The sequence below is a fragment of the Ammodytes marinus genome, assembly GCF_949987685.1.
Source record: "Ammodytes marinus genome assembly, chromosome: 18".
NCBI lineage: Eukaryota > Metazoa > Chordata > Actinopteri > Uranoscopiformes > Ammodytidae > Ammodytes > Ammodytes marinus.
Window position 1 is genome coordinate 26396219 of NC_137222.1, and position 24664 is coordinate 26420882.

The 24664-nt window shown below is 40.6% G+C and overlaps 2 protein-coding genes across 4 annotated transcripts in view; one reads left to right on the forward strand and one right to left on the reverse strand.

Moving 5' to 3' along the window:
• Positions 1-655: 655 nt before the first annotated feature.
• Positions 656-9255, reverse strand: pomk (protein O-mannose kinase). 2 transcript variants are annotated; one of them, XM_080046240.1, is made up of 3 exons: positions 9126-9255; positions 7344-7621; positions 656-2103 (listed from the first exon to the last, which is right to left on the reverse strand). In XM_080046240.1, the coding sequence occupies exons 2-3, from the start codon at positions 7611-7613 to the stop codon at positions 1333-1335; spliced, it is 1041 nt and encodes a 346-aa protein (XP_079902366.1). In that variant the 5' UTR covers positions 7614-7621; positions 9126-9255; the 3' UTR covers positions 656-1332. The 2 variants fall into 2 exon arrangements, with proteins under 2 accessions (XP_079902366.1, XP_079902365.1); XM_080046239.1 differs by having other exon boundaries at positions 7344-7625; positions 9126-9252.
• Positions 9256-9781: 526 nt separating this feature from the next.
• pam (peptidylglycine alpha-amidating monooxygenase) overlaps positions 9782-24664 on the forward strand; it is a 126260-nt gene continuing 111377 nt past the window's right edge. Inside the window, exons 1-6 of one of the 2 annotated variants that reach the window (XM_080046837.1) lie at positions 9782-9922; positions 12990-13106; positions 13454-13577; positions 14019-14139; positions 18297-18354; positions 23703-23790. In XM_080046837.1, coding sequence (XP_079902963.1) covers positions 13471-13577; positions 14019-14139; positions 18297-18354; positions 23703-23790 — 374 coding nt within the window. In that variant the 5' untranslated portion in view covers positions 9782-9922; positions 12990-13106; positions 13454-13470. The remainder of the gene's footprint in view (positions 9923-12989; positions 13107-13453; positions 13578-14018; positions 14140-18296; positions 18355-23702; positions 23791-24664) is intronic. The other variant, XM_080046838.1, reaches the window with a different exon arrangement.

Below are 24664 nucleotides of genomic sequence, written 5' to 3' on the forward strand. Positions count from 1 at the left end.
GAACCCTGATTGATGTACAGATAATATTTGATGAGTATGGACATAATCTTTAACCTGCTCACTAACCAGGGATTCCATGACTTTTGATAACACTGAGAGGTTTGAGAGTGGTCTGTAATTATTTACATTTTTTGGATCCCCTCCTTTTAGTAGGGGTAGAACATAAGCAGCCTTCCAGCCCTTTGGGATTTTGTTTGAAGCCAATGAGAGATTAAAAAGATGTGTCAATGGTTCAGCTATTATGTCTGCTGCTAATTTCAAAAACCTTGGTTCCAAGTGATCCGGACCAGACGGTTTTCTAGGGTTCAAATGCTTTAAGGCTTTGAGAACCTCAGCAACAGTAAAAGGAGTAAGATTAAAAATGTGGTGTACATCACTAGCACTGTTACCCAAATCAAAAATGCCAAATGCCAAAATGCCTGAAGTCCAGTGTCAAGTACCCACAGTCAGTGATGGTCTGGGGTGCCATGTCAGCTGCTGGTGTTGGTCCACTGTGTTTTATCAAAGGCAGGGTCAATGCAGCTAGCTATCAGGAGATTTTGGAGCACTTCATGCTTCCATCTGCTGAAAAGCTTTATGGAGATGAAGATTTCATTTTTCAACAAGACCTGGCACCTGCTCACAGTGCCAAAACCACTGGTAAATGGTTTACTGACCATGGTATTACTGTGCTCAATTGGCCTGCCAACTCTCCTGACCTGAACCCCATAGAGAATCTGTGGGATATTGTGAAGAGGAAGTAGAGAGACACCAGACCCAACACTGTGGATGAGCTTAAGGCCGCTATCGAAGCATCCTGGGCCTCCATAACACCTCAGCAGTGCCACAGGCTGATTGCCTCCATGCCAAGCCGCATTGAAGCAGTCATTTCTGCGAAAGGATTTCCGACCAAGTATTGAGTGCATAACTGAACATAATTATTTGAAGGTTGACTTTTTTGTATTAAAAACACTTTTCTTTTATTGGTCGGATGAAATATGCTAATTCTTTGAGATAGGGATTTTTGGTTTTTCTTAATTTTTTTGCCAAAATCATCAATATTAAAACAATAAAAGGCTTGAACTACTTCAGTTGTGTGTAATGAATCTAAAATATATGAAAGTATAATGTTTATCAGTACATTACAGAAAATATTGAACTTTATCACAATATGCTAATTATATGAGAAGGACCTGTATATAAACATATTTTTTTTTTAAAGAGCAAAAATAAATTACAAAATCATTGCTTGGTATCTGGGTATCGGTTAACTGAGTAACATTTATTATATGGCATAACATTCAAAAACCGCAGCTTGAATTTTTATTTCGTTTTATAGAGTCATACTGTATTCTAAAGCATTTCTCTAATGCCAGCATTGTCTCGCACCATGCTGCTGTAGACTGATCTGTAGACCTTCAACACATCCAGAGCTGAAGGCCGTAGTTTGGGCTCTCTGTTCTTACACTCCTCATGGATCTGAAAGAGGTGGAAGTGGACTAGATCCCCTCCAGGAACCCTCCCCATCAGGAACCATGTCACATCTGGGATCTTCCAGATGTCAGTCCTTTCATCATACTTAGGCATTAAATGGTCCTCATATGGCTGCCCTTGATTTGTGAATGGCCACAGCTGCTCTGGGGCTACAAAGTCTCCAGTGAGCTCCTTGTGGCCACACTTCACCAACAAGCCTCTGGATTGGTCCACCTCAGGCAGGGCATCCAGATCATTGACCAGCAGGTGAAGGTCAGTCCTAAGTAAGAACTGGGACAGGGTTTTCTCCAGGCTGTTGGAGTCACACATCACCCTGCGCCCAGCGGGGCTGTTATGGAGGTAGTGGAGGATGGAAACATAATCCATAGCTAAACTCAGGCGGACCTGCCACATGTTGTGTTGCTGGTGCAGCTCTTGTTCAAAAACTTCTTCTAAGTTAAGCAGTGAGCCAACTGGGTGGTGCTCCGTGACCAGGGTGTGCTCTTCACTGCAGAACCCCACTAACTGCACCACGTGTGGGCCCTGCAGAGCCTGGAGCATAGATAATCCATGAAGGAAATCCTCCCGGTAATCCAAAGAGGAGAGTTTGGACAGAGCCACTTTCTGACCCTTCCACTCAGCTAGATAGACCTGAGGGAAGAAGAAGTAGAGGCTGAGGTAAGTAAATCTAAAATTAAAGCTACATCACACTACAATACCACTTGTTATGCCTAGTTACCACCGAGTGGAGCGGCTCAGTTCCAGCCAGGGAAAATGCCGGCCTTTCCGCCCTTCTGTATAAATGGTACCATTGCGGAACGGGGGCCGAGAGGCGCAACAGATTGTTCCGGGAATTTTACTACCTCCGAGGTAGTAAAATTCCCGGAACAATGTGTTGCGCCTCTCTGTATAAATGAGTCTGCTTGCGAGTGTGACGTTCCATAGCCACTGAGTTTGGCACATCCGTTTTTTCAGTTAGAGCCACCAAGTCTTCGAACTTAGTACCAAGCGAGATAAGAGAGTGGAACACCTTTGCTGGTTTTAAATGTAAGATGAAGTCATGGCTGAAATCAACCCAAGCATGTACCCATCATGCATAGATTGTTTTCTTAATGTTGTGATGTCCTGTTTTCTTGGTGTCTTACTGTTGTGATGTTGTTGTTGTTGTGGTGTCCTAAATGTTGTGATTTTATTGTTCGTATTGTGTTGTTGTGTTTTACTGTTGTGAAATTGTGTGTTATTGTTTTTATACTTCAGTGTGAGGTTTCCCATCTTGACAGAGATGTAATACTCTGTTTCCTGCCCAGGGACTACAGATGAAAATTAGCTTATAGCTAAATCTGGTACTGCTTATGTGCTGTACATTGTCCCTGTTCAATAAACAAATAAATAAATAAATAAATAAATAGCCTACGTTCTAAAATCCATGGTAGCAGTTGAAGGACGATGGATAGTAAAGCCTATATCCCATGAGAGGGATTAATGTAAATGTGTTTAACATTAACCACAGCGGGCTGATGTCCCGTAAATATCACCAAAGAGAAGGACTGGTGTATAATCTAGCTGGTTATAAAGTCAGCTGCCCAATCCAAACCCCCACGCTTCATTTTCCAGAGTTTATGAGTATTTCTACACAGGGGAAATTATTTAATGAATTGGAAAAGCTATAGGCTAGGCTAAGCTAGGCTTCGACCGGATCGCCGCCGCTATTATCATCCTGAAGTCTGAGCGTATATTCACACTTTATTTCTGTCCACAGTAACATGACTTCTCACTCACACTCACACACACACACACACACACACACACACACACACACACACACACACACACACACACGTTTAACAGATCAACAGATCTCTACAAAATAATCAGTTCACACAGAGACATTGTTCTTCTTTAGGATTCACTAAAGCAAACAGTTTTTTCACAATTTGCACGTTTTCTATGCTACTAGTTTCTGGTAAGATACATTTAAACTAATTGACTGCACCAAATATTGCACTTTTTTGTATTCCTGCACATGACATTAAATCATTTGAAATCTTTTGGTGGTATTGTTGAAATAAATAACACTTAAAAAACACATCAACAACACATTCTTCACACACAAATGAAAAAAGGCAGTTCTCTACATGAATAACCAAACCAACCTACCCTCAAAACTATAAAGTTGGCGTATGTTTGGTTGCAACATTTAGGCTTAGTTCATTCTGCTCTCATCACTGCAAAAGCACTGAAATCATTACAAAAAAAGTTCTTAATCTTTGAACTCAAATCTGTTCCTTCAATTATTTCCAACTTCTTTGTGCCTTGTGTCTTTCTTTGCATTAAGAACTTTTTAGGTCTATTTTTATTTTTAATTTTTAGAAACAATACAGAAAGCAGGATGTTGATAGTTACAATATTTAAAACAGGATGATGCTGCTCGTCAGCTTCATTGTGGTAGGACCCGGCTGGTTGGTCAATTGGCCAGGTTTGTGAAAAACTGGTCAGACCTGGCTGGCCAGGTCATCCTGAAGACTTATGTCAAAGCCTTTAGAAGTTATTGTCCCCAAAGGGAAATTCTTTTTCACAAAAATGTACGTTATGGGGAGAGAGAATTTAAACCTGTTTGAAAATTACAGAGTAACTAGCCTTTCCTCTTTATAAGAATGTGGAAGAACTACAAAAGGTACCCAACCTGTTTTTTCATGGGGTCCAAATACTTTTCACAACCACACCCAGACACAAGTAGCAGGTACATATGTTTTCCGTGAGCAGGAACGACTCAGGAAATATAATCCAGCCAAAACTGTTTAATATCAAAACCCAATCTTGTCACCATTTGGCACACAAAGGGTTTATAGGATGGATTATGTTTGAAACAGTTACACTCCGCTGTGCTCAATCTGAAACATTTTGAACATTTCTGCTTTTCTACTGCTTTTTAAATGGCCGTAAGCGGAGCCGCTAGCCTGGTCCAACCAGACCATCGTACTTCATTTCATTTGTACAGAAGGTCTGGAAGGGCTGTAATTGGCAAACGTTCATTCACTTGGAGGCGGGTGTCTGTCGAAGTTTAAAACTATTGGATCTACCCAGTGCCACTCTGGATTAGCCAACCAATCGCATCACGTTTGGTCGTCACGTGTGTCATGAGCCGGCTCCTGGCGGTGCGTTCCAGTTGGACAGGGAACTCGGAAATTTCCGACTTCACTACATATTGTAGTCTATGAATCTACCGGTACCTGGCAACAGTAACTTGTTAGAGCCTAATGTTTTAGGCGTCCATACTTTCGCGAGCAGATGCACTGGAACACAGACAGGTCGGAACTCGGAACTACCAAGTCGGAAATCTCCTTCTTCCGAGTATAAAGGAACTAGAGCTGCAACGATTAATCGACAAATCGATGATTAATCGATTATTAAAATAATCACCAACTATTTTTAATAAAAAAATTCCAAATTCTCTGATTTCAGCTTCTCAAATGTGAATATTTTCTGGTTTCTTTAATCCTCTTATGACAGTAAACTGAAATATCTGTGTGTTTTGGACATAACAATACATTTGAGGATGTCGACATGGGCTTTGGAAAATTTATAAAATGTTCACCATTTTGTGACATTTTACAGACCAAAACACTAATCGATTAATAATCGATTAATCGAGAAAGAAATCGACCGATTATTCGATTATCAAAATAATCGTTAGTTGCAGCCCTAAAAGGAACGCAGCATCCAATTGAAACTGGAGCGCGACTTCGACGTCATCGTTCTCAGCCACTCGCTCTGTTCGCTGATTGGACGATTGTAAATGGTAAATGGTAAATGGACTTGACTTATATAGCGCCTTCTAGCCGATTTTCTCAGCCCCAAAGCGCTTTACATATCTTACCACATTCACCCATTCATACACACACTCATACACCGATGGATTGTAGATTCTCCGGTAAAACTGGGAAATGCACTGTACACCCAGACTGACTACTGAAGGGAAAATGAAATTTGGCCGGAAGTAGGCGGGCGGGCGGAGCCAGGCTACGGAGCCGCGGCTCTGTGTAAACACCCAACTCTGAATAGATATTGACATAAATATCTAAAAACAAAGTTTAGCTTAGTTAGGTTCTTGGCTTCCAAAGACCATGGGCCCCCCAAGTGGCTGGGCCCTAGAAAGCCTTCCCACTTTCTACCCCTTATGGGCGGCACTGCACACAGGTGAAGCTCGTAAGTGAGCGGAGTGATTTTGTCAGTTTGGTTAACAGTCCCAGTGAAGTTGGACTCAGGGCGAGATCAACCGGCACATCACGGGGACAGTAACAGACGGCCCTCTAACTGCAAGCCCCAGCACTTCACCGGCCAGTGTTGTTTTAAAGCAGCTGACCGGCGCGGCGCTAAATGTATACGTCACACCTGACGCTGCTTACAGGCACCCCTCTTTCATTCAGGAATGTGGAACGCTGTGTAAATTGGCACACTGATGCGCTGCTAAATAACACAGAACCAAGCAAAGCCGGCTTATTGCCTTAACATCGTTCTGTCAATATGCCGCAATCTCTGTGTAAAAGGGGATATAGGGTCATAAACCCCGCCTACCTAAAGGATAGAGTCATAAACCCCGTCTACCTAAAGGATAGGGTCATAAACCCCGCCTACCTAAAGGATAGGGTCATAAACCTTGGTGGAGACGCTCGCCAGATCTAGCTTAAGCGAACTGTCCTTATCTGAGCCGCACTGACTCCGTTCGGTGGAATCGAGGCATTAGAATCAAATGCTCAGGGAATGGCTTAATGCTACAATTACATGCATCGTTATCCTAATTTTAATTACACTTAGTCTTCCTGGGGTCCCATTACGTACTTTATGAAAATAAAAAAACGTATGAATTAAACAAGATAGATGGGTGTACAGTATTTTTTATGTATTGTTTCACACCAAAAGCAAACAGTAATCAATAACAACAAGTAATCTCCCACACAGAGTGTTTTCGAAGAGCTACTGCTTTGTGCTGTTATTGACCTTGCATCGATAAAATAAAGCAATACTTTTTTCAATCTGTTAAAGCATTGTTGCAACAGTGCAACAGTACAAATAGTACACAACAGCTGTGTGAAAAACAAATGACAGAATACCACAACTGACCACACCTAGCTTTGATGAGTAGTGCAATGAATTGGGAAATTCAGTCAGTGTGTCTGGTAAGATGTCTGCAATAAGTCCAAATGCATCACATTATGACAACACCCAGTTAGTATATAGTACTGCACATTACTGCACTGTTGATAGTCGAGGTCTATTGGGATGAAGGCATATTAAGTAGTAGGGGTGTGTACGTTTACAAAAATGTCTAAACGGTCTCACGACAGAAATGTTTTCGAGTACACGGTTAACCTTGACGTCATCATCGATCATTTTACTTTTTAAAGTTGTATTGCACTTAGGCTACTTACGAGCTCAGTTCATGTATACTTGATAACTTTAATATTTAGGTTACATCTCTCATCACTCTTCCGTGGCTGTAACTAGAGCCCAATGGGGACTCCCTGTATGTGTCAGCACGCATAGTGTCTGTGGCGTGTATGCAGCGCTGGCTGATACAAGCACACATTGAGATGGACAGACAGATTCTGTAGAATTGCTTTTATCATCCACAAATAGTTTGTGTTATTTGTGAAATGAATGAATGTGTGTTTGTGCTCTGGTTTGCTAAAGTAAGTCTGTCAGTGATGGAGCATTCAGTTTTAACAAAATATTGAACTTTTGTGTTTTCGTGAGTATAATAAACTAAAGTACAAAATCCAAAACGCTAGCCTAGGGGGAATTGACATGACTTGTTATGTTTCTTTAACTCCATCCACTACCACTAATAAATCCAGAATAAAATAAGCCAATGTGCAGTGAACGCTACTTACCTTCTTGACAGCTCCCTGGCCAATCAGCTTCAGCTTGCGAACTTCAGCATTGATCTGTGAACACTGGAGCCAGGGGCTGCAGTTTTTCATGGTGCCAATTTGAAAGTGTTGAGGCCCACAGCCTCCATGAGAAGACACTAGCTGCTCCTCGCTCTGATACATGGAGTCCAGATACAGGTAGATCAAGGCATTGCTCACAAGTAAAGCTGCTAGGCACAACGAAACCACTGGGAAACTGTGGGAGATGGCACTGCTACTACTCCGACCCATGGCGCTCTCTTTCTGAAATGGAAAACAAAGGTGGAGGATGATATCATAGTTATAATCAGGCCGCACAAAATATCAAAAATGCATTGTTACCCAAATGTTGATATCGCGGTATATTGGTAAATGGAAATGGTAAATGGACTTGACTTATATAGCGCTTTCTAGCCGATTTTCTCAGCCCCAAAGCGCTTTACATATCTTACCACATTCATCCATTCATACACACACTCATACACCAATGGTAGAAGCTGCCATGCAAAGCGCTCTCTGAACCATCGGGAGCAATTTGGGGTTCAGTGTCTTGCTCAGGGACACTTCGACATGTGGCGGGGAGACGGGGGATCGAACCTCCGACCCTGCACTCCAGAGGCGATCTCCCTACCGACTTCGCTACTGCCGCCCCTATATTACTTATTGCAAAGACTACTTGAACAGCAATAAATTATATCCTAATCCATGTGCCATGCATGATAATATATTTGGCCAATCATATCTTAGCCATGTAAATCCCAGCTGGCTAACACGCAAGCTAATTTCACATCGATGCACTTATCCACCTCAAGCTGTGTTAACACTGGATTTTTCTTTCAGCATGCACACAGTACGTAACGCACACGCACGTGCATGTAATGGGTGAGTTGTGTGTTCTTGTGAACCCCCTAGTAACTCTTGACCTACATATTGATTAGTCACTTAAATTTTTAAAGGTGCTACGAGGAACTTTTAAATTCTTCTGAAACAGTCTCATTTCCCTCTGATGATTATAAATGACATGTAACACCATCAGTGCAAAGAATGATAGTTTTATATAGTTTTTCTTGATGCCTTTGTCATGGTTATACTCACCCAGGAACTATAGCTGGTGTAGGAAAATCCCACCAGCTTTTGTCCAAAGGGGATGCAAGAAAAAATCATTACTGAAAGTACCTTGGAGCAACTTTAACATGGTTCAGCAGACTACACAGGTAAACTATGCTAGGCTGAAGTGTTATCTCTCCCACAGGTTTTGATCAGGACGGGCAGGTTTGTGAGACCCTGGGGCTGGTGCTCTCAGTGCTCTGTGGATCATTACACCTTACATACAATACAGGACATGGTTGGCAGGAAGGATTGTGGGCTTATCTGTCTCTCTATTTCTAATTCTTGCTTTCTGTCTGTCTGTCTGAAACCTGTTCTTTTTACCTAATATTGTGCCCTGCACTTTGCGTTGCATTCGATGTGTAGGCAACTTGTGCTGTTTGAATAAGAGTGTATTAGCCTATACGCTAGTTCTGTAGCAATCTGCAGCCATGTACCTATTATAAGAGGTCTACAGCATAAATTATACTGGCTACTAGGCGATAATTCATGTAAATCAAGGTGAAGGAACGAAATTCTCACTCAATCAGGCCAGAGGCTTTTCCTTCATCCCGATTCATGGAATAAATGTCCAGCCAATGCACAACAACACTACAGAGAAATGATATCTGAAGCTACGTGACGTCGACATTATCTATGTGTCACTAACGAACATACCTGCCGCAACATGGCTTCACATGGTGTTATGGTTCAGCAGACACGATCAAATCCTCTCCAAAACAAGAATAGGGACAAAATACAATGTTCATCTTTGCTTGAATCAATGCTATCAGCAACCAGTAGCCGGATGGAGTAACAAAAACTTCCTGTCAGATTTATAGAATAAAAGCGCCACATTTGTGGAATTCAGGCCTCGACTAAAGAATAAAAAACAGCAAGGTGGTATTATTTTATATTATTGCGTTTTGGTGTTTTGGTAAGAATAAATATGCCCACATTCATGTCATGTCATAGTATTTTTTAGATCCTTCAAATAAATATCCATATCATATGGCAAACGAGAACACCTTCACAAAGTACTACTGAGAATTGATGTTTAAATATTATAGACTGTATAATAGTAATAATAATAACAACAACAATATTAATATAATAATAATAATAATAATAATAATAATAATAATAATTATAATAATAATAATAATAATAATAACAATAATGTAAAATGATAATAGCCTAATTATAATGACCCCGTTATTAATAGTGCGTTAAATATACGCGCGCTATAGTTTATTTGAACTGTGCATTTGTAGAGCGGAAGCTTTTATTCTGAAAAGGGTGGAAGTGTGGTTTCTACTGATTACCCAAGGATCTTAACAGCGAGCAGCGACACAGCTTTTCCTCGTTTTCACCTCAGTACCTCAGTACATGAGAGCCGTCCAGGGGCAAGGAACAGATACCATTTTATATACAAACATATAGCTCTAAACAGTTCCGTCGGACTGCGTCGCAAGGTAACGTAAGCTGCATGTTTCCTCATCTTCAACTGATCACAGCTCAGAATTGATGTTTAGAACCTGTCAAAACACACCAACCCGCAATATAGCTAATGTTAGCTAATGTACAATACCGTTATGACAATTACTGTTTATCACTTCTTAAGGAGCAACATTAAGTTACAGCTAAACTCTTGCTGCATTTCATCTTCACCAGTTTCCTTGCATAGGAGGCGGTTATAGGCTATATGGCTCCCGTTTTCTGGTCGCTTCCTGTTTGGTTCAGGCTTGATATCCCTTCATTCCTAATGGTGGTTGTGTGATGAAAAACAAAACCTGATGAGCTTGATCAAGTCCACCCTAACCTCTGCCGATGTTTCTTTTCTAACTTATCCCAGTATTATCTAAATATCTTTTCTTTTATTGGTAGCCTATATGTTGAACTGAAACAGCCTGGTCTACCATAATGGTCGATAAGGTGTTTGAACATTTTCACCTAAATGAACTTCTTCAGTGATATTAAACCTACTTTAGAAACACATTATTAGGCCTTTCCTACAGCTGCTTGTGTTTTCTAATGGAATACGTGCTGTGGTCCATGAGTGGGCTGAGCCCTGTTTCCATAGTTATCTCTCTCCTGAGTGACGTCAGCACAGCACTGCCCCTTCACACTCCTCTCTCTGTTATTGCCACCTTACTCTGTGAACAGTGATGAGTCACCAGGCAAGACAAACATCCCACTCACATCCCATTGTAATGTAGAAGCTATTATGAGGACACCGTGGTTTTCTCCACATTGACAGTGACAAAGTCTATTTAGCGGTTGCTGTCAGTTTAACATCTCTGGGTGTATTAGACCTTTCCAAAAAAAAATCCAAACCAATGAGCATGTCTGATGTATGACAATACTACTGTTTTCCTTACCATATGTGTGTTGCCTGCCTGAGCTTTTTACATGCAATCAGCTTCCAGCCTTCAAAAAGAAGCAAGGGAGGGTTTTTTAACACAACTGGTCAAGAATGAAGGATATTACGATACAATGCAGCAGTATACAGTATATATGATTATACATCCACTGAGTGGTTGGTTGTGTGACTAAGCTTCCCTCCCTCTCTCTCTGAGAGAGGCAGCCAGAAGGGTACTTTAACGTTTCTCACTGTAGCCTGCATCACAGATCATTTTCTTCAGAAAGCAATTCTCTTTTACCACGTCACATCTGACTGGTTTTCACTTTATATCCCTACAAAAGTTCTCTCTCATCTGCATAATCTATAATATAATATTAATAGCTGTTTGTCCACAATACAGGACAGGCAGACATGGAGGCAAATGAAGCATTCAACTGCTCTCTTCCAAATAATCAGCTGCATACCTCTCCCTCCATGATAGGATATTGCCCTGTAAAGGATCCTCCCTGCCTCAAATATGCAACAGTAAAGTACTGTAAGAGTGACAATTAACGGGGGCGCCCTTAGCTCAGTTGGTAGGGCGTCCCCCCCATGGGCCTCGGCCAGCAGCGGACCCGGGTTCAATTCCAGCCCGCGGTCGTGCTCTGCATGTCACTCCCCTCTCTGCCCCATTTCAACTCTGTCTACACTATCAATAAAGCATAAAAATGCCAAAAAATATCTTAAAAAAAATATATATATTGACATTTAACAACAGGGTACCTCCAGAGAAGTTGTTAGGCATGGTGGCGATAGTGCTGCACCATTTGGTTAACCTGAGATTGTGATTTAGTGGGTAATATTGCCATTTGCGATAAAAAAATAATAATAGTAGATCTGGTTTTCAAAGAAAAAACAGAGAAGATTGTTCCTTTTGAGATATGGACTGTATTTCTCAATTTAAAGCATAAAAATATGAAGTAACTTTAGGAATATGAAAAAATAAAGCTAACATATGTTTTCAAATGAACTTAAAGGTGAAGTAAGCGGTTTATTTATGTTAATATAAGTGTTAAATCACTCTTTATTCATACAGTGATCACTTACATAATGTGCGCGTTTCATAAAGCCGATCTCTCAGTTAGCTGCTTTGCATGTAATCGGCAAATAAGCTTATTGTAGTATCCCAAAATGTTTATCCAATCAGAAGAGAGAACGCTACAAACCGACACCCGTCTCACTCATACATGATACACTCCATGGTCTCACTGCCAGTGCACGCCAGAGCAACAGATGGGTGAATGTGTATGCGCCTACAATGGCGGAGCAGGTAAAAATCCTTCACAATGTCTGTTTTGATGTTTTTTTATCATGTTTTATCACACTTATGGATCTGAGATGATGCTAGATAACTCGCTGCTTGAAGACCGCAATGCATTAATGTGGTGACGTAGGGACTAGCGAGGGGACTGCTAACTGCAGTAACTGACAGGAAATTAGCTAAAAGAACCATTCCGCTTACAGCACCTTTAACAGTATAAAAAATGTAATTAAATAAATGTTTTTCCTCCTTGCTTCCAGCATTCACACTAATTAGGCCCAGGTCATACAAATTCACTCAAATCATACACAATGATAAATACAAGCAACAGAATGATTGAAATAATATCAGTAATATCATTTGTAATAGAAGTTGAAAATAATTTGTATTTCATACTGAGCAAACTTGATTTGCAGTTTTTATATCATGAGTATCTAATTACCCAACATCTTTTATAATTCTCCTAAATTTTCCTTTTTATGAGTCAACACAATGTGTTAGATCAACACATTTATTTGAGTGTAGTAGACGTGACACTTTATGTTGACTAACATGACTCAGTCTAGGCAACAAGAAGACAAGACTGAGTCAAGTTGAGTCAACACATCCTTGTTTACAGTATGGTAACATTCTGAAGGACACATGCCTGGTTTTTATCCCCATTATACTGCACAGAAAGACATGTAGTTTTATTTGAGGTTTAGTTCATCTTGTTATGTCCCTGTGTTGTTTTGTTCTATCCTTTTGCTTTTTGGAGTCTCTGGGCTTTACAGTTAATGATTTTGAGTTGGGCTGCAATGGTCTAATATTACCAGAGATATTACAGTAAGGGCACTCACTCTCACACATGTATTTTTCCGGTGTTTGCCCCTGACAGACTTTAGAGCCATCTACCTACTGGAAGGTACCAAGCTTGGATTACAATCTGCCATGCTAGAGCAGTAAAGTCCAACAGGACTACCCATATTCCTACTCTTCATCCAAGCTTAACAAGGTAGACAGGGGTGATGGCTTCCTTTAATAAGACATGAACAATCATTTGTGAAATATCTATGTCTAAAATATTGACAATTTGCTATTTTTGCCATGCGTTTTTATTTTTCACTACCATGATTAATGCATACGATCAGGCTATTATTGATACATTCATGCATAAGGGTGATTCATCACTATTTCACTAGCATGGCAGTGGTAGTGCAAGAACAAAAACATCACTTACTTAAGCTCAGTAAAATAAATGTGTAGAAATAACTGTGTGTGGTCACTCTCATGCAGTTTACCAAACATGTTATTTTCTTCTAGCATAGCGCTGCTGACAGTGCTTCTGTTTCATATTCACAGCAACAGAACCCCCTGTGATGAGCACAGGCATGATGGGAGTCCCTGTGTTCTGTGTGCTGGTGCTAACATACATCTGTCACAGCCACAGCCTGAAGATACACAACCATCTGAATGTGTTCAAAAGGTATTCAAAGCTTTAGCTATTCATTTGTTCAGGAATCTAATTTTTTCTTGCATCTTGCATCATTCCTTTGGTCTTAAACGACATTTCAATCACTTGCTTTAATGTGCCTAGTGTAGCTTTCTTGAGAACAAAACACAACAACACCTTGAGTGGTTCTGACCATAAACCTTGAGGCCTTTAAAACATGTTGAATGAAAGCTGAGATCTTTTTGTTCTGCACATAAAAACAGGGGTAATTGGGAGAGGGGCAGGATATGGATAAGCCCAACTCCCTGCACCCCATTCGGAATAACCCGGACATTTTTAAATGTTAATGTTATTAAGTTAGCAGCTGTATAATCTATGGGTTGTTCTGTCTTGCTAGACAATGTATTACTGCTAACTGAGTGCCTAGTTGTAAAGCAGGAAATCAAGCACTTTGCTCCTTTGTTGCTCCCTAAGGTCTCAGGAAAATGTCTTGTCAGATCCTGGAGACTGTTCGTCCAGGACCAAGCAGCAGGTCTTTGCAAACTCTCACAACTTCTCTGTTGATATCCGGATGCCGGGTGTTTTCCCCACTGAGGTGAGCCTGTCGCTCTCAAATGACTGTGTGAGGATTAGCATCCTAAAACAAGGGTATAGTCACAATTAGAACCAAGTCAGTGTGTTAATCAGTAAGTAAACCTACAGAAATGCATATCTATCTGATGAGTTCTTATTTTTCAGTAATTTTTTAGCAGAAATGCCAAACATGAACTGGTTCCGCCCACATTGTGAATATTTACTGGTTTTCCTCTGATAATAAACAGAATATATTTGAATTTTAGACCTTGTCGGCCTAAACAAGATATCGTAATACATGTCTCTTTCTCCCTTGACCAAACAATTAATTCAAAATGCAAATGAGTTATAATTTAAATAACCAGTGATTGCAACCGTATGTATATATGGACCATCTAGTTTTTATTTGTCCAGTGGAGTTTTAAGTTACTTTTTAAATTGCCAATAGAATCAAAACAATTACTGTCCCAAACCAAATGTCTGGCCACGCTCAAATGTCTTTCTATAATTTATTTTGCCAGTGTTGTGTGAACTGACACGTTTACATGCATTTTACAATCTAGTGAGTCTTTGAGTTTTCACAGAAGAGTATTGTTGCTCAATTGAATAAGAACTCATTTTAGTTCTAAGTTACAACTGGAGAAGAAGAAAATGTTTTGCTAACCTGATAGATGCCAAAGGAAACACAAAGAAGACATTACCATAACCAGACTAAACACATTAAAAAGCACCTTGCAGGTTGGTGACCCCAGTCAATCAATGTGTAGGGAAATTACATAGGAACCATTTTTTTTAAAATGCCTAAGTGACTTATGGAGATATTTTTGTGATTTTACTACTGCACATGAAAAGAAAACAAATGGAAGTAACCTCACGTGAGAATGGCCTCACGTGAGGTTATCTGATAGCGGTCAAGTCAAGATGAACAAAATTAATAGATCTCAATGCTGATCTCAAGGAAAAGAAGGGAGAGGGAGGGGACGAGGAATATACATTGGCAGATGTGTAGGTAATTGAGTGGCATACATATTACCAGTGTTGGGAACGTTACTTTAAAAAAGTAATTAGTTATAGTTACTCACTACTTGTTCCAAAAAGTAACTGAGTTAGTAACTGAATTATTTTACAATAGAAGTAACTAGTTACCAGGGAAAGTAACTATTTGCGTTAGCCTACTGTAAAAAAAAAAAAGTTGCTGTATGTCAACAAATTTGGATTTTTCTGAGCAGTTTTCACAAGTCAGTTGAAATGAGTTGAACAGACAGGTAGGCCTACTTGTAGGCTACATAACCTTAAATATTTATTGCACATCAACAGACAGCAAGAGATTTATCCTGCACTTCAAGTAGGCCTAGCCTATTTTGTTCTCAACAAAAGTAGTAGAGGAAACTGCTGAATGTACCGTGCTGATCTGCTATCACTGAAGGCCAAAAACGTCAGACTATGAAGCATGAGACGATGAGAGGAGGAGTAAGGATTTATCCTATGTTTATTTCCTTCTTTAACATGCACAGCAGCATACAGATCCCAGGAAAATAACAGTAGCAATATTCGGCTCATGATGACACGCTAAACAGCTGTTGCAACCGGCGAATCGCGGCTGTTTAATAACGTGCATAAATTATAATTTATAGAGATCGGGAAACTCCATGCACTTACTCACAAGGGCGATGCAAACAAACTCAGGGAGAGCACGTTTCAACCGTGGATTGATAGGTGGTTACTGCGGCAACGCACACACACTCACACAACAGAGAGAGAAAGAAAAAGAAACTTCACTAAACAGGCGCTCCGGCTGACTGACGTGACGGCGCTAACTGACAGTTATAATGTCATCCACACTGAATAAAACACATCTTAAAACAGTATAAGAAATAACAATCGCTTATCTTGTTGTTAACCCACTCGGTCTCCTCACTAGCAGTTTGTGTAGTATGGAGCCAGGGGTGCTTTCGGATTACACAGTTTATTCAATCAATTCATAGTAACGCACCGCATTTAACGTTCAGTAACGATAACGGCGTTGTAACGACGGAAAAAGTAATTAGTTAGATTACGCCGTTACTGAAAAAAGAACGCCGTTACCTAACGCCGTTATTTTAAACGGCGTTATTCCCAACACTGCATATTACTAAATCATTCTTAAGTATTTCAGTGTATGTTGTCATATAGTTGTATCAGGGACCTTTGATAAAGGAGATGTCATTCCCACACTTAGCACTGTATTTCTCTACCTGATTGTTCAGCCTAAAGGAAAGGGCCTCGTGTGCAGCCACAATACCCAGCAGAGAAAAGTACACCCTGGCTAGCTGCAGGGAGACTGCGTTCCATTCTGATAGAATAAGTGTTGTCCCCAACATGAGGGATGTCTTGTCAGGTCCCAGTCTAACTGTGGCTTTTAAAGGGGTTAGGGTTATATAACCCCTATCCCTAACCCTATGTTCAACGGGCAGTGTAGGAGGAGAGGGCCAACACTCTTGGTACTCTCTATCTTAATTTCACCCTAAATGACCAAGGGAGGGACCAGTATACCCTGTTCATTATTAGTCTAGTTCTGAGTTCCTTTGATGTTTTCTTATAGTTCTTTAACATGTTGTCAGCGATTCTGGAGAATGCTTTTTGTCAAAATCAGTCAATATCTCCTCACAGAAATAAACCTTGTGTTATTACACAGCCTAGGCTCTGAAAACGGGTATGTACACAAAGGGTATGTAAACATAGGGGCACTCCTTATCTAGCATAATTTCCGTTTAGAGAGCCTAGGCTTTGAATTTGAACCACTGACTGCACCTTTAAGAGGTTTCTAATTTGAAGATTTCTCCAAAACTGCTGCTGATTGAGACCAAATTGCTGGATAAGTGCCGTTAGCCTGGAAATCCAGACCTGCCGCTGGCTAATTTAAAATTGCTCAGCCTGTTCTGTACAAATGAAATGAAGTATGTTGGTCTGGTAGGACCAGGCTAGTTTAGGCCTCGGCACTTAACGATTTGGAAGACGGCATTTAAATCATTCATTAGCAAGAAAGAAGAATGTTCTGTTTTGCCCATCGACCACGGCAAAAGTTTAATTTACCAGTTAACCCTGCTGTTCGCTTAATGAATGGGGCTTAATACGTCACCTTGGTCGCTGCGCTGATTGGTCGTAGTGCTATCCTATTGCGTGCAGTGGTATTTGAAATGCACACGTAGATTTGACGTACAATTGATCGTGTTATTGTTCAAAATGTGGAGCTGGATTTCCAGGCTAGTGAATGATTTCATTACACCTTAATAATATAAATTCCCCAGTACCAAAAGACCTCTGTCAACCCACTACTTCTTTTCTATTATGCTCATATATTCAGGAAGGGGTGAGATTTAAGCTTAATTTAAATTATTTTCCGGATCCATTGCATGTCAAGTACAGGGTGGGTCGGCACTTCATCAGACAATACTGCTGTGATAAAATGGATGGGAGGGAGAGCGTCACAGAGTCTGCTTTCAATGCAGAACCAGGGTGGAGCACGCTTGATAGGGCAAACACCAGTGACCAATGGCATGATAACATAGTAATACATTTGGAATACCAAGCTCACCCTGCTCCACTGACCTTTGTAGTTTACGCTGATGAGGGACGCCACGCCATTCCACAGGAATTTGCTTCAAAGCATTTTTTTCATATTTAATTGGAATTTTAACTTTGAGAGCCTGGTGAATATAATTAAGCATAGTCATTTAAAAAAAAATTGGCTTTTCCAAACAGTGATACAAAAAAGTGGGGCCCATCTTTCAATACCCGCCTCAAGTTGATTCAAGCATTAACATATGGGGAGAAAACATTTTTCTGCTTGCCCCCTCTGTAACAGTTGATATCCATCTCCATAAGGTAACACACTAGCTATGCAGACGTACCTCATACAACCACACTTCAAAAATACTGAATTATCCCTTCCAGTATGAATTTAGTAGAAAAATGTACCTGCAAATTGCTCTGTAAGTGGATTCTTGTTATCTGATAGCCAATGTGTACTACAGGAACCTATGGACTATATAAACTGTGTTTTTGGAGCATTTAGCAATCACTGTAAAAGTCTAAAAATAAATGCACCATTAAGTTATGCTGTTGAAGCTTGAAGCAATTAACATGTGTTCCCTACATTTTCAGTAATCAATGTCATCACTACGGTCTTTAATGTTTCAGTCTGACACTTACCTGTGCATGGCCTTTCCTGTGCCAACTAATCAAGATTCTTACATTGGTGAGTATAACTTCTTTGATATACTGTATACACTCACTGGCCACTTTATTAGGTACACCTGTTGCTTGTAAAAACAAATAGCTATCAGCCAATCGCATGGCTGCAACTCAATGCATTTAGGCATGTAGACGTGGTAAAGACAACGTGCTGAAGTTCAAACCGAGTATCAGAATGGGGAAGAAAGGAGGGATCCATTTGAACTTTGCAATTGTGTGAATTGTAGCCTCAGTTTCCTGTTCCTTAGCTGACAGGAGGGGCACCCGGTGGGGTCTTCTGTTGCTGTAGCCCATCTGCTTCAAGGTTGGTCGTGGTGTGCATTCAGAGATGGTATTCTGCTTACCCTGGTTGAAACAAGTGGTTATTTGAGTTACTGTTGGCTTTCTATCATTTCGAACCAGTCTGCCCATTCTCCTCTGAACTCTGACATCAACAAGGCATTTTCGTCCACACAACTGCCGCTCATTGGATATTTTTTCTTTTTCGGGCCATTCTCTGTAAACCCTAGAGATGGTTGTGCGCACGGGCGTAGCACCAAATTCTGGGCCCCTATACAAGAGGTCCTGATGGGCCCCCTGAGAGGTGGTCTTACAATACAAATGTGTAAAAGCTATGTTCTTCTAGAGTCCAAAACATATTAAGGTACGAACACACTACACGCGTTACCCGCGTAAGATTTACGTGCGTAACGCAGCTAAAATGTTGCTTGATCATTTTGTGTCAAAAATGGTTCTACGCTCGTAACGTGCGTAGTCTGCCTCCCGATATTGTATTTCCCCTAATTAACCATGGCTGATCAGACCCGACACAACAGCGTGCATGTCCGCACAAAAACAACAACAACACGGCCAACAACTGTGCCAAAAGACAAACTGAACAGCACAAATAGCCTAGCATTAAAACAGCATTGCATATTCACGGCAGCTACATAACAAACACAGTTACAGCAGCATCGGTGCACGGCGGCACAACATAAAGCCAAGTAGCCAACATTACCCTACCTGGCTGTGACAGGGGACCGTGGCTGGCGTAGATCAACACCGGTGCTTCGCTGTACTTGTTGTGAAAGTCCCACGGACATAGCCGTCATGTTTGGGTTCATAATATGAGGCGCTAGCCGCCCGCACACAACTGGGTGAGTTAACTAATGCTATACGGCGCTAACTTGTTTTATCGGCTAAAGCACAGCCGCACATATTCACTGAATTAACCAGGAAGTCCATTCTCTGGTTTACTCTCCCCACGTCTTCTATTCCCGAGCTGCTGTCATACAGCACCGGCTCGGCTGCCTGCAATACATTTTCCTCCTCGGTGTCTCTCATCAGCCTCTGTGTACAGTACACTGTTCTCCGACCGTGCCAATGTATGTGACGTCGGGTCAAGCCCAACGCTGATTGGCCAACGCAGCTAATCGTCATGCGTAGGAGCGTAAAAAGTTAAATTTTTTTGAACTCCGCGCGTAGCTGCGTAGGCGCATAGCTGCGTATATACGCGGCTCATACGCAGCTAACGCGGCTAAAATGTTGCTTTAGCGCGAGTGACGCATCTACGCGCCATGTACACTAGGGCTGGCCCGAATACCATTTTTCAGGCTTCGAATATTCGTTGGTTTTTCCGAGCGAATATTCGAATATTCGTTCCAGAAAAACACACCATCAAAAAGAAAAGAAAAAAAAAAAAATTAAATCTTTTTTTTTTTTTTTTTTTTTTTAAACGTTAATAATCCCTATATACTCCCTGGAACCGATTTTGACAGTATCTGCATATTTTGTTGAAGATTTACGCGCTCGGAGGTGAAGTAATGGATGCGCTATGACACTTAGTGATGTAATATCCTCCTAAATGAGCAATACTACTACTACTACTACTACTACTACAATATTACTAACTTTTATATCCAAATATAAAATTATTTGATGACATTATATTGCAGTACTAGCTTCTTGCAAAAAAAAAATTTGAAAAAAAAAAAAAAAAAAATTATAAAAAAAAAAAAAAAAAAAAAAAAAAAACGAAGCTCCGAATACTAATTTAAACTCCGAATACTAATTTTCCGAACGAGTATTCGAATATTCGAATAATTCGGGCCAGCCCTAATGTACACGCGTAAACCAATTGTTCCCTATGGAAAAATAGCCGATTTTATACGCGTCTGTACGCGTGTAACGTGTGTAGTGTGTTCGCACCTTTAGTGACTGGTCCCTCTCTGAGCCATATAACACCACGATATTTCTATTGATGAATGACCACATCTTTGTAAGGTTATACATAAACAGAACCCCTGGTCTAATGACTTTTATTAACCACACACACAAAGACTGTGGGGGGGGGGGGGGGGAGCCTTGGACCTTTTTGGTGGGGTCCGGGGAATGCTCCCGCAGACGAAAAATGTGTACCTTTTTAAAGTAAAATTCATCAATCTGGTGCAGTTTGAGAAGAAAACTAAGGCTAAACCAACTGTTGCCTATGTGAGCTATTTAGTACTATTTTGTGGAATCATTTGAAGAGACAGAATTACCAAAAAGCAGAAAGAAAAAATTTACATGTTTAAAAAATCCAGTCAGCTTCGGGAATGTTTTAAATAATCCCTTATCCAGAAACTCCTTCTCTCTTTGAAGTCTTTGTTTAATTTACTTAATGGCTCATTATAGGCCCCTGATCTTTGTAGCCCCATCCAATGTTATTTACGTTACAAAATGTACTGGCGAATGATAGGCTCCCTGATCTTTGTTGTCCAGGGGCCTCATTTATCAAACTGTGCGTAGGATTTGCGTTGGATGGTGGCTTTTCGTAGGATTTAGGGAAATGCGTGGATTTATGAAAAAGTGCTCACGCACGTCCTACGCCTGTTTCCTTTTGTAAATCACAATCAATCCTAAATGTGGCACAGCCTTTGCGGGCTCACGTAACACCCATATTTACCCATAAATAGTCATTGAAACGCCCCAAATTAATATAATTTACTGAGTGCATGAAGAAGATACTGGCAAACGCCGACTGAAAAGGAAATGGAAAAATAGACTCCACATGGTGTGGATCACTGCGGCCACGCCGAAGTTCCCGTTGGGGAGGTTGCGACCAGACAAAAAATAGTTTGATGACACAGTGTGTGCGTAAAGGCGTCAAGAGTGTCAGCGTGTGGCGATCTCTGTTAATGCTGCAGCCTCAGAATGTCGGACTGAGGTGGAAATAAAAAAGAAGCAATCCGACATAAAAGTGGAAACAAAAAAGTGCATACTCACACAGCAGTGTTTGTGCCACGAGCGAGGGACACTGAGACCCCCCATGAGAAACTAATTCGGGGAATTCCTTCCCGGGGCAGTGACAGCGGCGGAGGGTTAATGATAAACTTAACAGCCCCTTTCAAAACGTGCTTGTACATACAAAAAAAACACATAGATAAAACGACTAAAAGCCATAAAAAATTAGCACAATATTTGATGTACAGTAGGCTAATGATTAATGTATGAAATTGTGCACTCCTGTCTGCCTGACTGAGGCATCGAGAACAGCGTCAGTGTAAAAGTAATAGGCTATGTATTCCACCTCAATATAATCGGAAGGAATTCAATAACATGCAGATAGGGTTATTCTTTAATAACTGCAGAGCATATTCGAACGTTGTTGTTTTTTCAATGTGAACTCATATATCTCCGTTTGTAGGCTATTTAAGATCCAAATATTTTTTTTTTGGTATCACTCCATGGAAAAATCCATGGAGGCATTTGTTTATTAGTTGTAAGAATGGCTTCATCCGTTTTGCAAAGGAACTCCCAATATTTGATAGACCTACATGGCTTATAATAGGCCTATCTGGATTAATTTTACACTAACACATTTGTTCTCGCACTTTATACATGTGCCGACGGAGTCGCCGTTTCTCCTTTCTCCACTTTCTGTGCGTACGCATGGGTCAGAGTTTGCGTGGAGGACCGCACATCTTCCCGTCAAGTTTGCTTTTGATAAATCACAAAGGTTGCGTACTGGGTGGCGTACGCCCTCTAATGTGCGTACGCAGCGTTGATAAATGAGGTGCCAGGTCTACATGCCTAAATGCATTGAGTTGCTGCCATGTGATTGGCTGATTAGCTATATGTGTTAACAAGAAATTGAACTGGTGTACCTAATAAAGTAGCCGGTAAGTGTATATTTGAATATAAACATATGTATACACTCATCGGCTACTTTATTGGGGAAGTAACAGAATGGGGAAGAAAGTGGGTTTAAGTGACTTTGAACGTGGCAATGTTGATGGTGCCAGACTGGCTGGTCTGAGTATTTCAGAAACTGCTTTTCTACTGGGATTTTCACACACAACCATCTCTAGGGTTTACAGAGAATGGTTAAAAAATATCTGGTGAGCAGCAGTTGTGTGGACAAAAATGCCTTGTTGAGGTCAGAGAAGAAGTAAATGTGTGGGGGATATTTTCTTGGCACACTTTGGGCCCCTAAGTACCAATTGAGCATTGTTTAAACACCACAGCCTACTTGAGTATTGTTGCTGACCATGTCCATCCCTTTATGACCACAGTGTACCCATCGTCTTATGTCACAAAGCTCAAATCATCTCAAACTGGTTCCTTGATCATGACAATGAGTCCACTGTACTCCAATGGCCTGCACAGTCACCAGATCTCAACCCAATAGAGCCCCTTTGGGATGTGGTGGAACCAGAGATTCACATCATGGATGTGCACTTCAGCCACCAGATCTGCAGAAACTGTGTGATGCTATCATGTCAATATGGACAAAAACCTCTGAGGAATGTTTCCAACACCTTGTTGAAAGTATGCCACGAAGAATTAAGGCAGTTCTCAAGGCCAAAGGAGGTCCAACCCTGTACTAGCAAGGTGTACCTGATAAAGTGGCCGGTGACTGTATTCGTTTGTGCAAAGATTTATTTGAAAAAATGTGTTCGAAGTCATTGGAAAGTTCAGTCAGGACATCCATTTCAATTCTTTGCGTACTGTGAATCACACATCACAATATTGATTTTATCTGCATTCCATGAAACATAGTTCAGGAATGTGATATTTTGCTTAAATTTGAATTTAAGTTTTTGATTTTCTGGCACTGTGTTGTCTAAATGAAGTTGCAGCCCAAAGTTTGTGTTTGAATCAGCTTAAAAAGCAAATCAATTTGAGAAGGAAATAGATAGAGAAGTTGAACTTTGATACCAGAAGTGTTTTTGATAACCCATTTAATCAACTATAATAATAATAATAATACATTTTATTTATATAGCGCTCTTCTCTCACTCAGAGCGCTTTACAAAAACAAAACAATAAACAAACAAAAAGAACATGTAGAGTTGGGTTGGTGATACTAACCCCAGTGCTTTTCCTCTACAGTGGACTTCATCCCTCATGCCAGTATGGACACAGTCCACCACATGCTGCTGTTTGGCTGCCGCACTCCTGTCTCAAGCAGCAGCTACTGGTAATACCCCCTCTCTCCTCAAAAAGCATGGACGCAAGGGTCAACCACACACCTTGGTGGTGGATAGACTATACATTGACAGACCGCTCCTCCTGGTTTCCTTCATGTAATATTTTACAATACCGGTAGTTAATTTTCTGAAGGTAAATACGTGGCACAAAAAGGTTTACAACAAGACAAATTTTCACTCAAATGATAAATGATAAGCAGATGACATCTGTACCTACCAAACCCGTCAACACTTATTACACTGAGATAGGCATAAACACAGCTCTCTCTTGTCCCCGCCACGGCAAAACACTGAAACAAACCACTGACACTGAAAAAGTCAGCATAAACACGTTAAAATAAAAATGTAATAAGTTTATTAACTGTTTCAGTTTCAATACTTGTTTTAGTGCCGATACAATGTTTTACAATACAAGTATACAATGACAAGTACAGTACAAGTAATACTGACACATGCTATAGACTTCATGTTAAATCAAAAACAATAAACAACCAACAGGCACGCACGTCATATTTTAAATAATTTCCTCTTTCTCTTTCTCTCTCTCTCTCTCACACACACACACACACACACACACACACACACACACACACACTTATGATTATGACACAACGGTGACTGCGGGTTCTGTTTGCACATTCTGTAGATTGGCCAAAATGATAAAACATCAAATCCATCAACTAAACGGAGAAGTACGTAGGGGAACAAGTTAAACCTTCACAGATTCACACTACTACTTCTATTGAGCATTCAAAATAAAAGACAGCACTCACTGTTCTGTAGGTCTACAGCATAACTGGAGGCACCTCCATAAACTCTATCTTAATAGATAAAGTACCAGTTGCATATGATACGCATTAGAAT

Excerpts from the sequence above, each read along its gene's own strand:
- pomk (XM_080046239.1), bottom strand. Across the intron at positions 2,104-7,343 it reads GCCAGGGAGCTGTCAAGAAG|GTCTATCTAGCTGAGTGGAA; the intron begins GTAAGTAGCGTT and ends TTCTTCCCTCAG.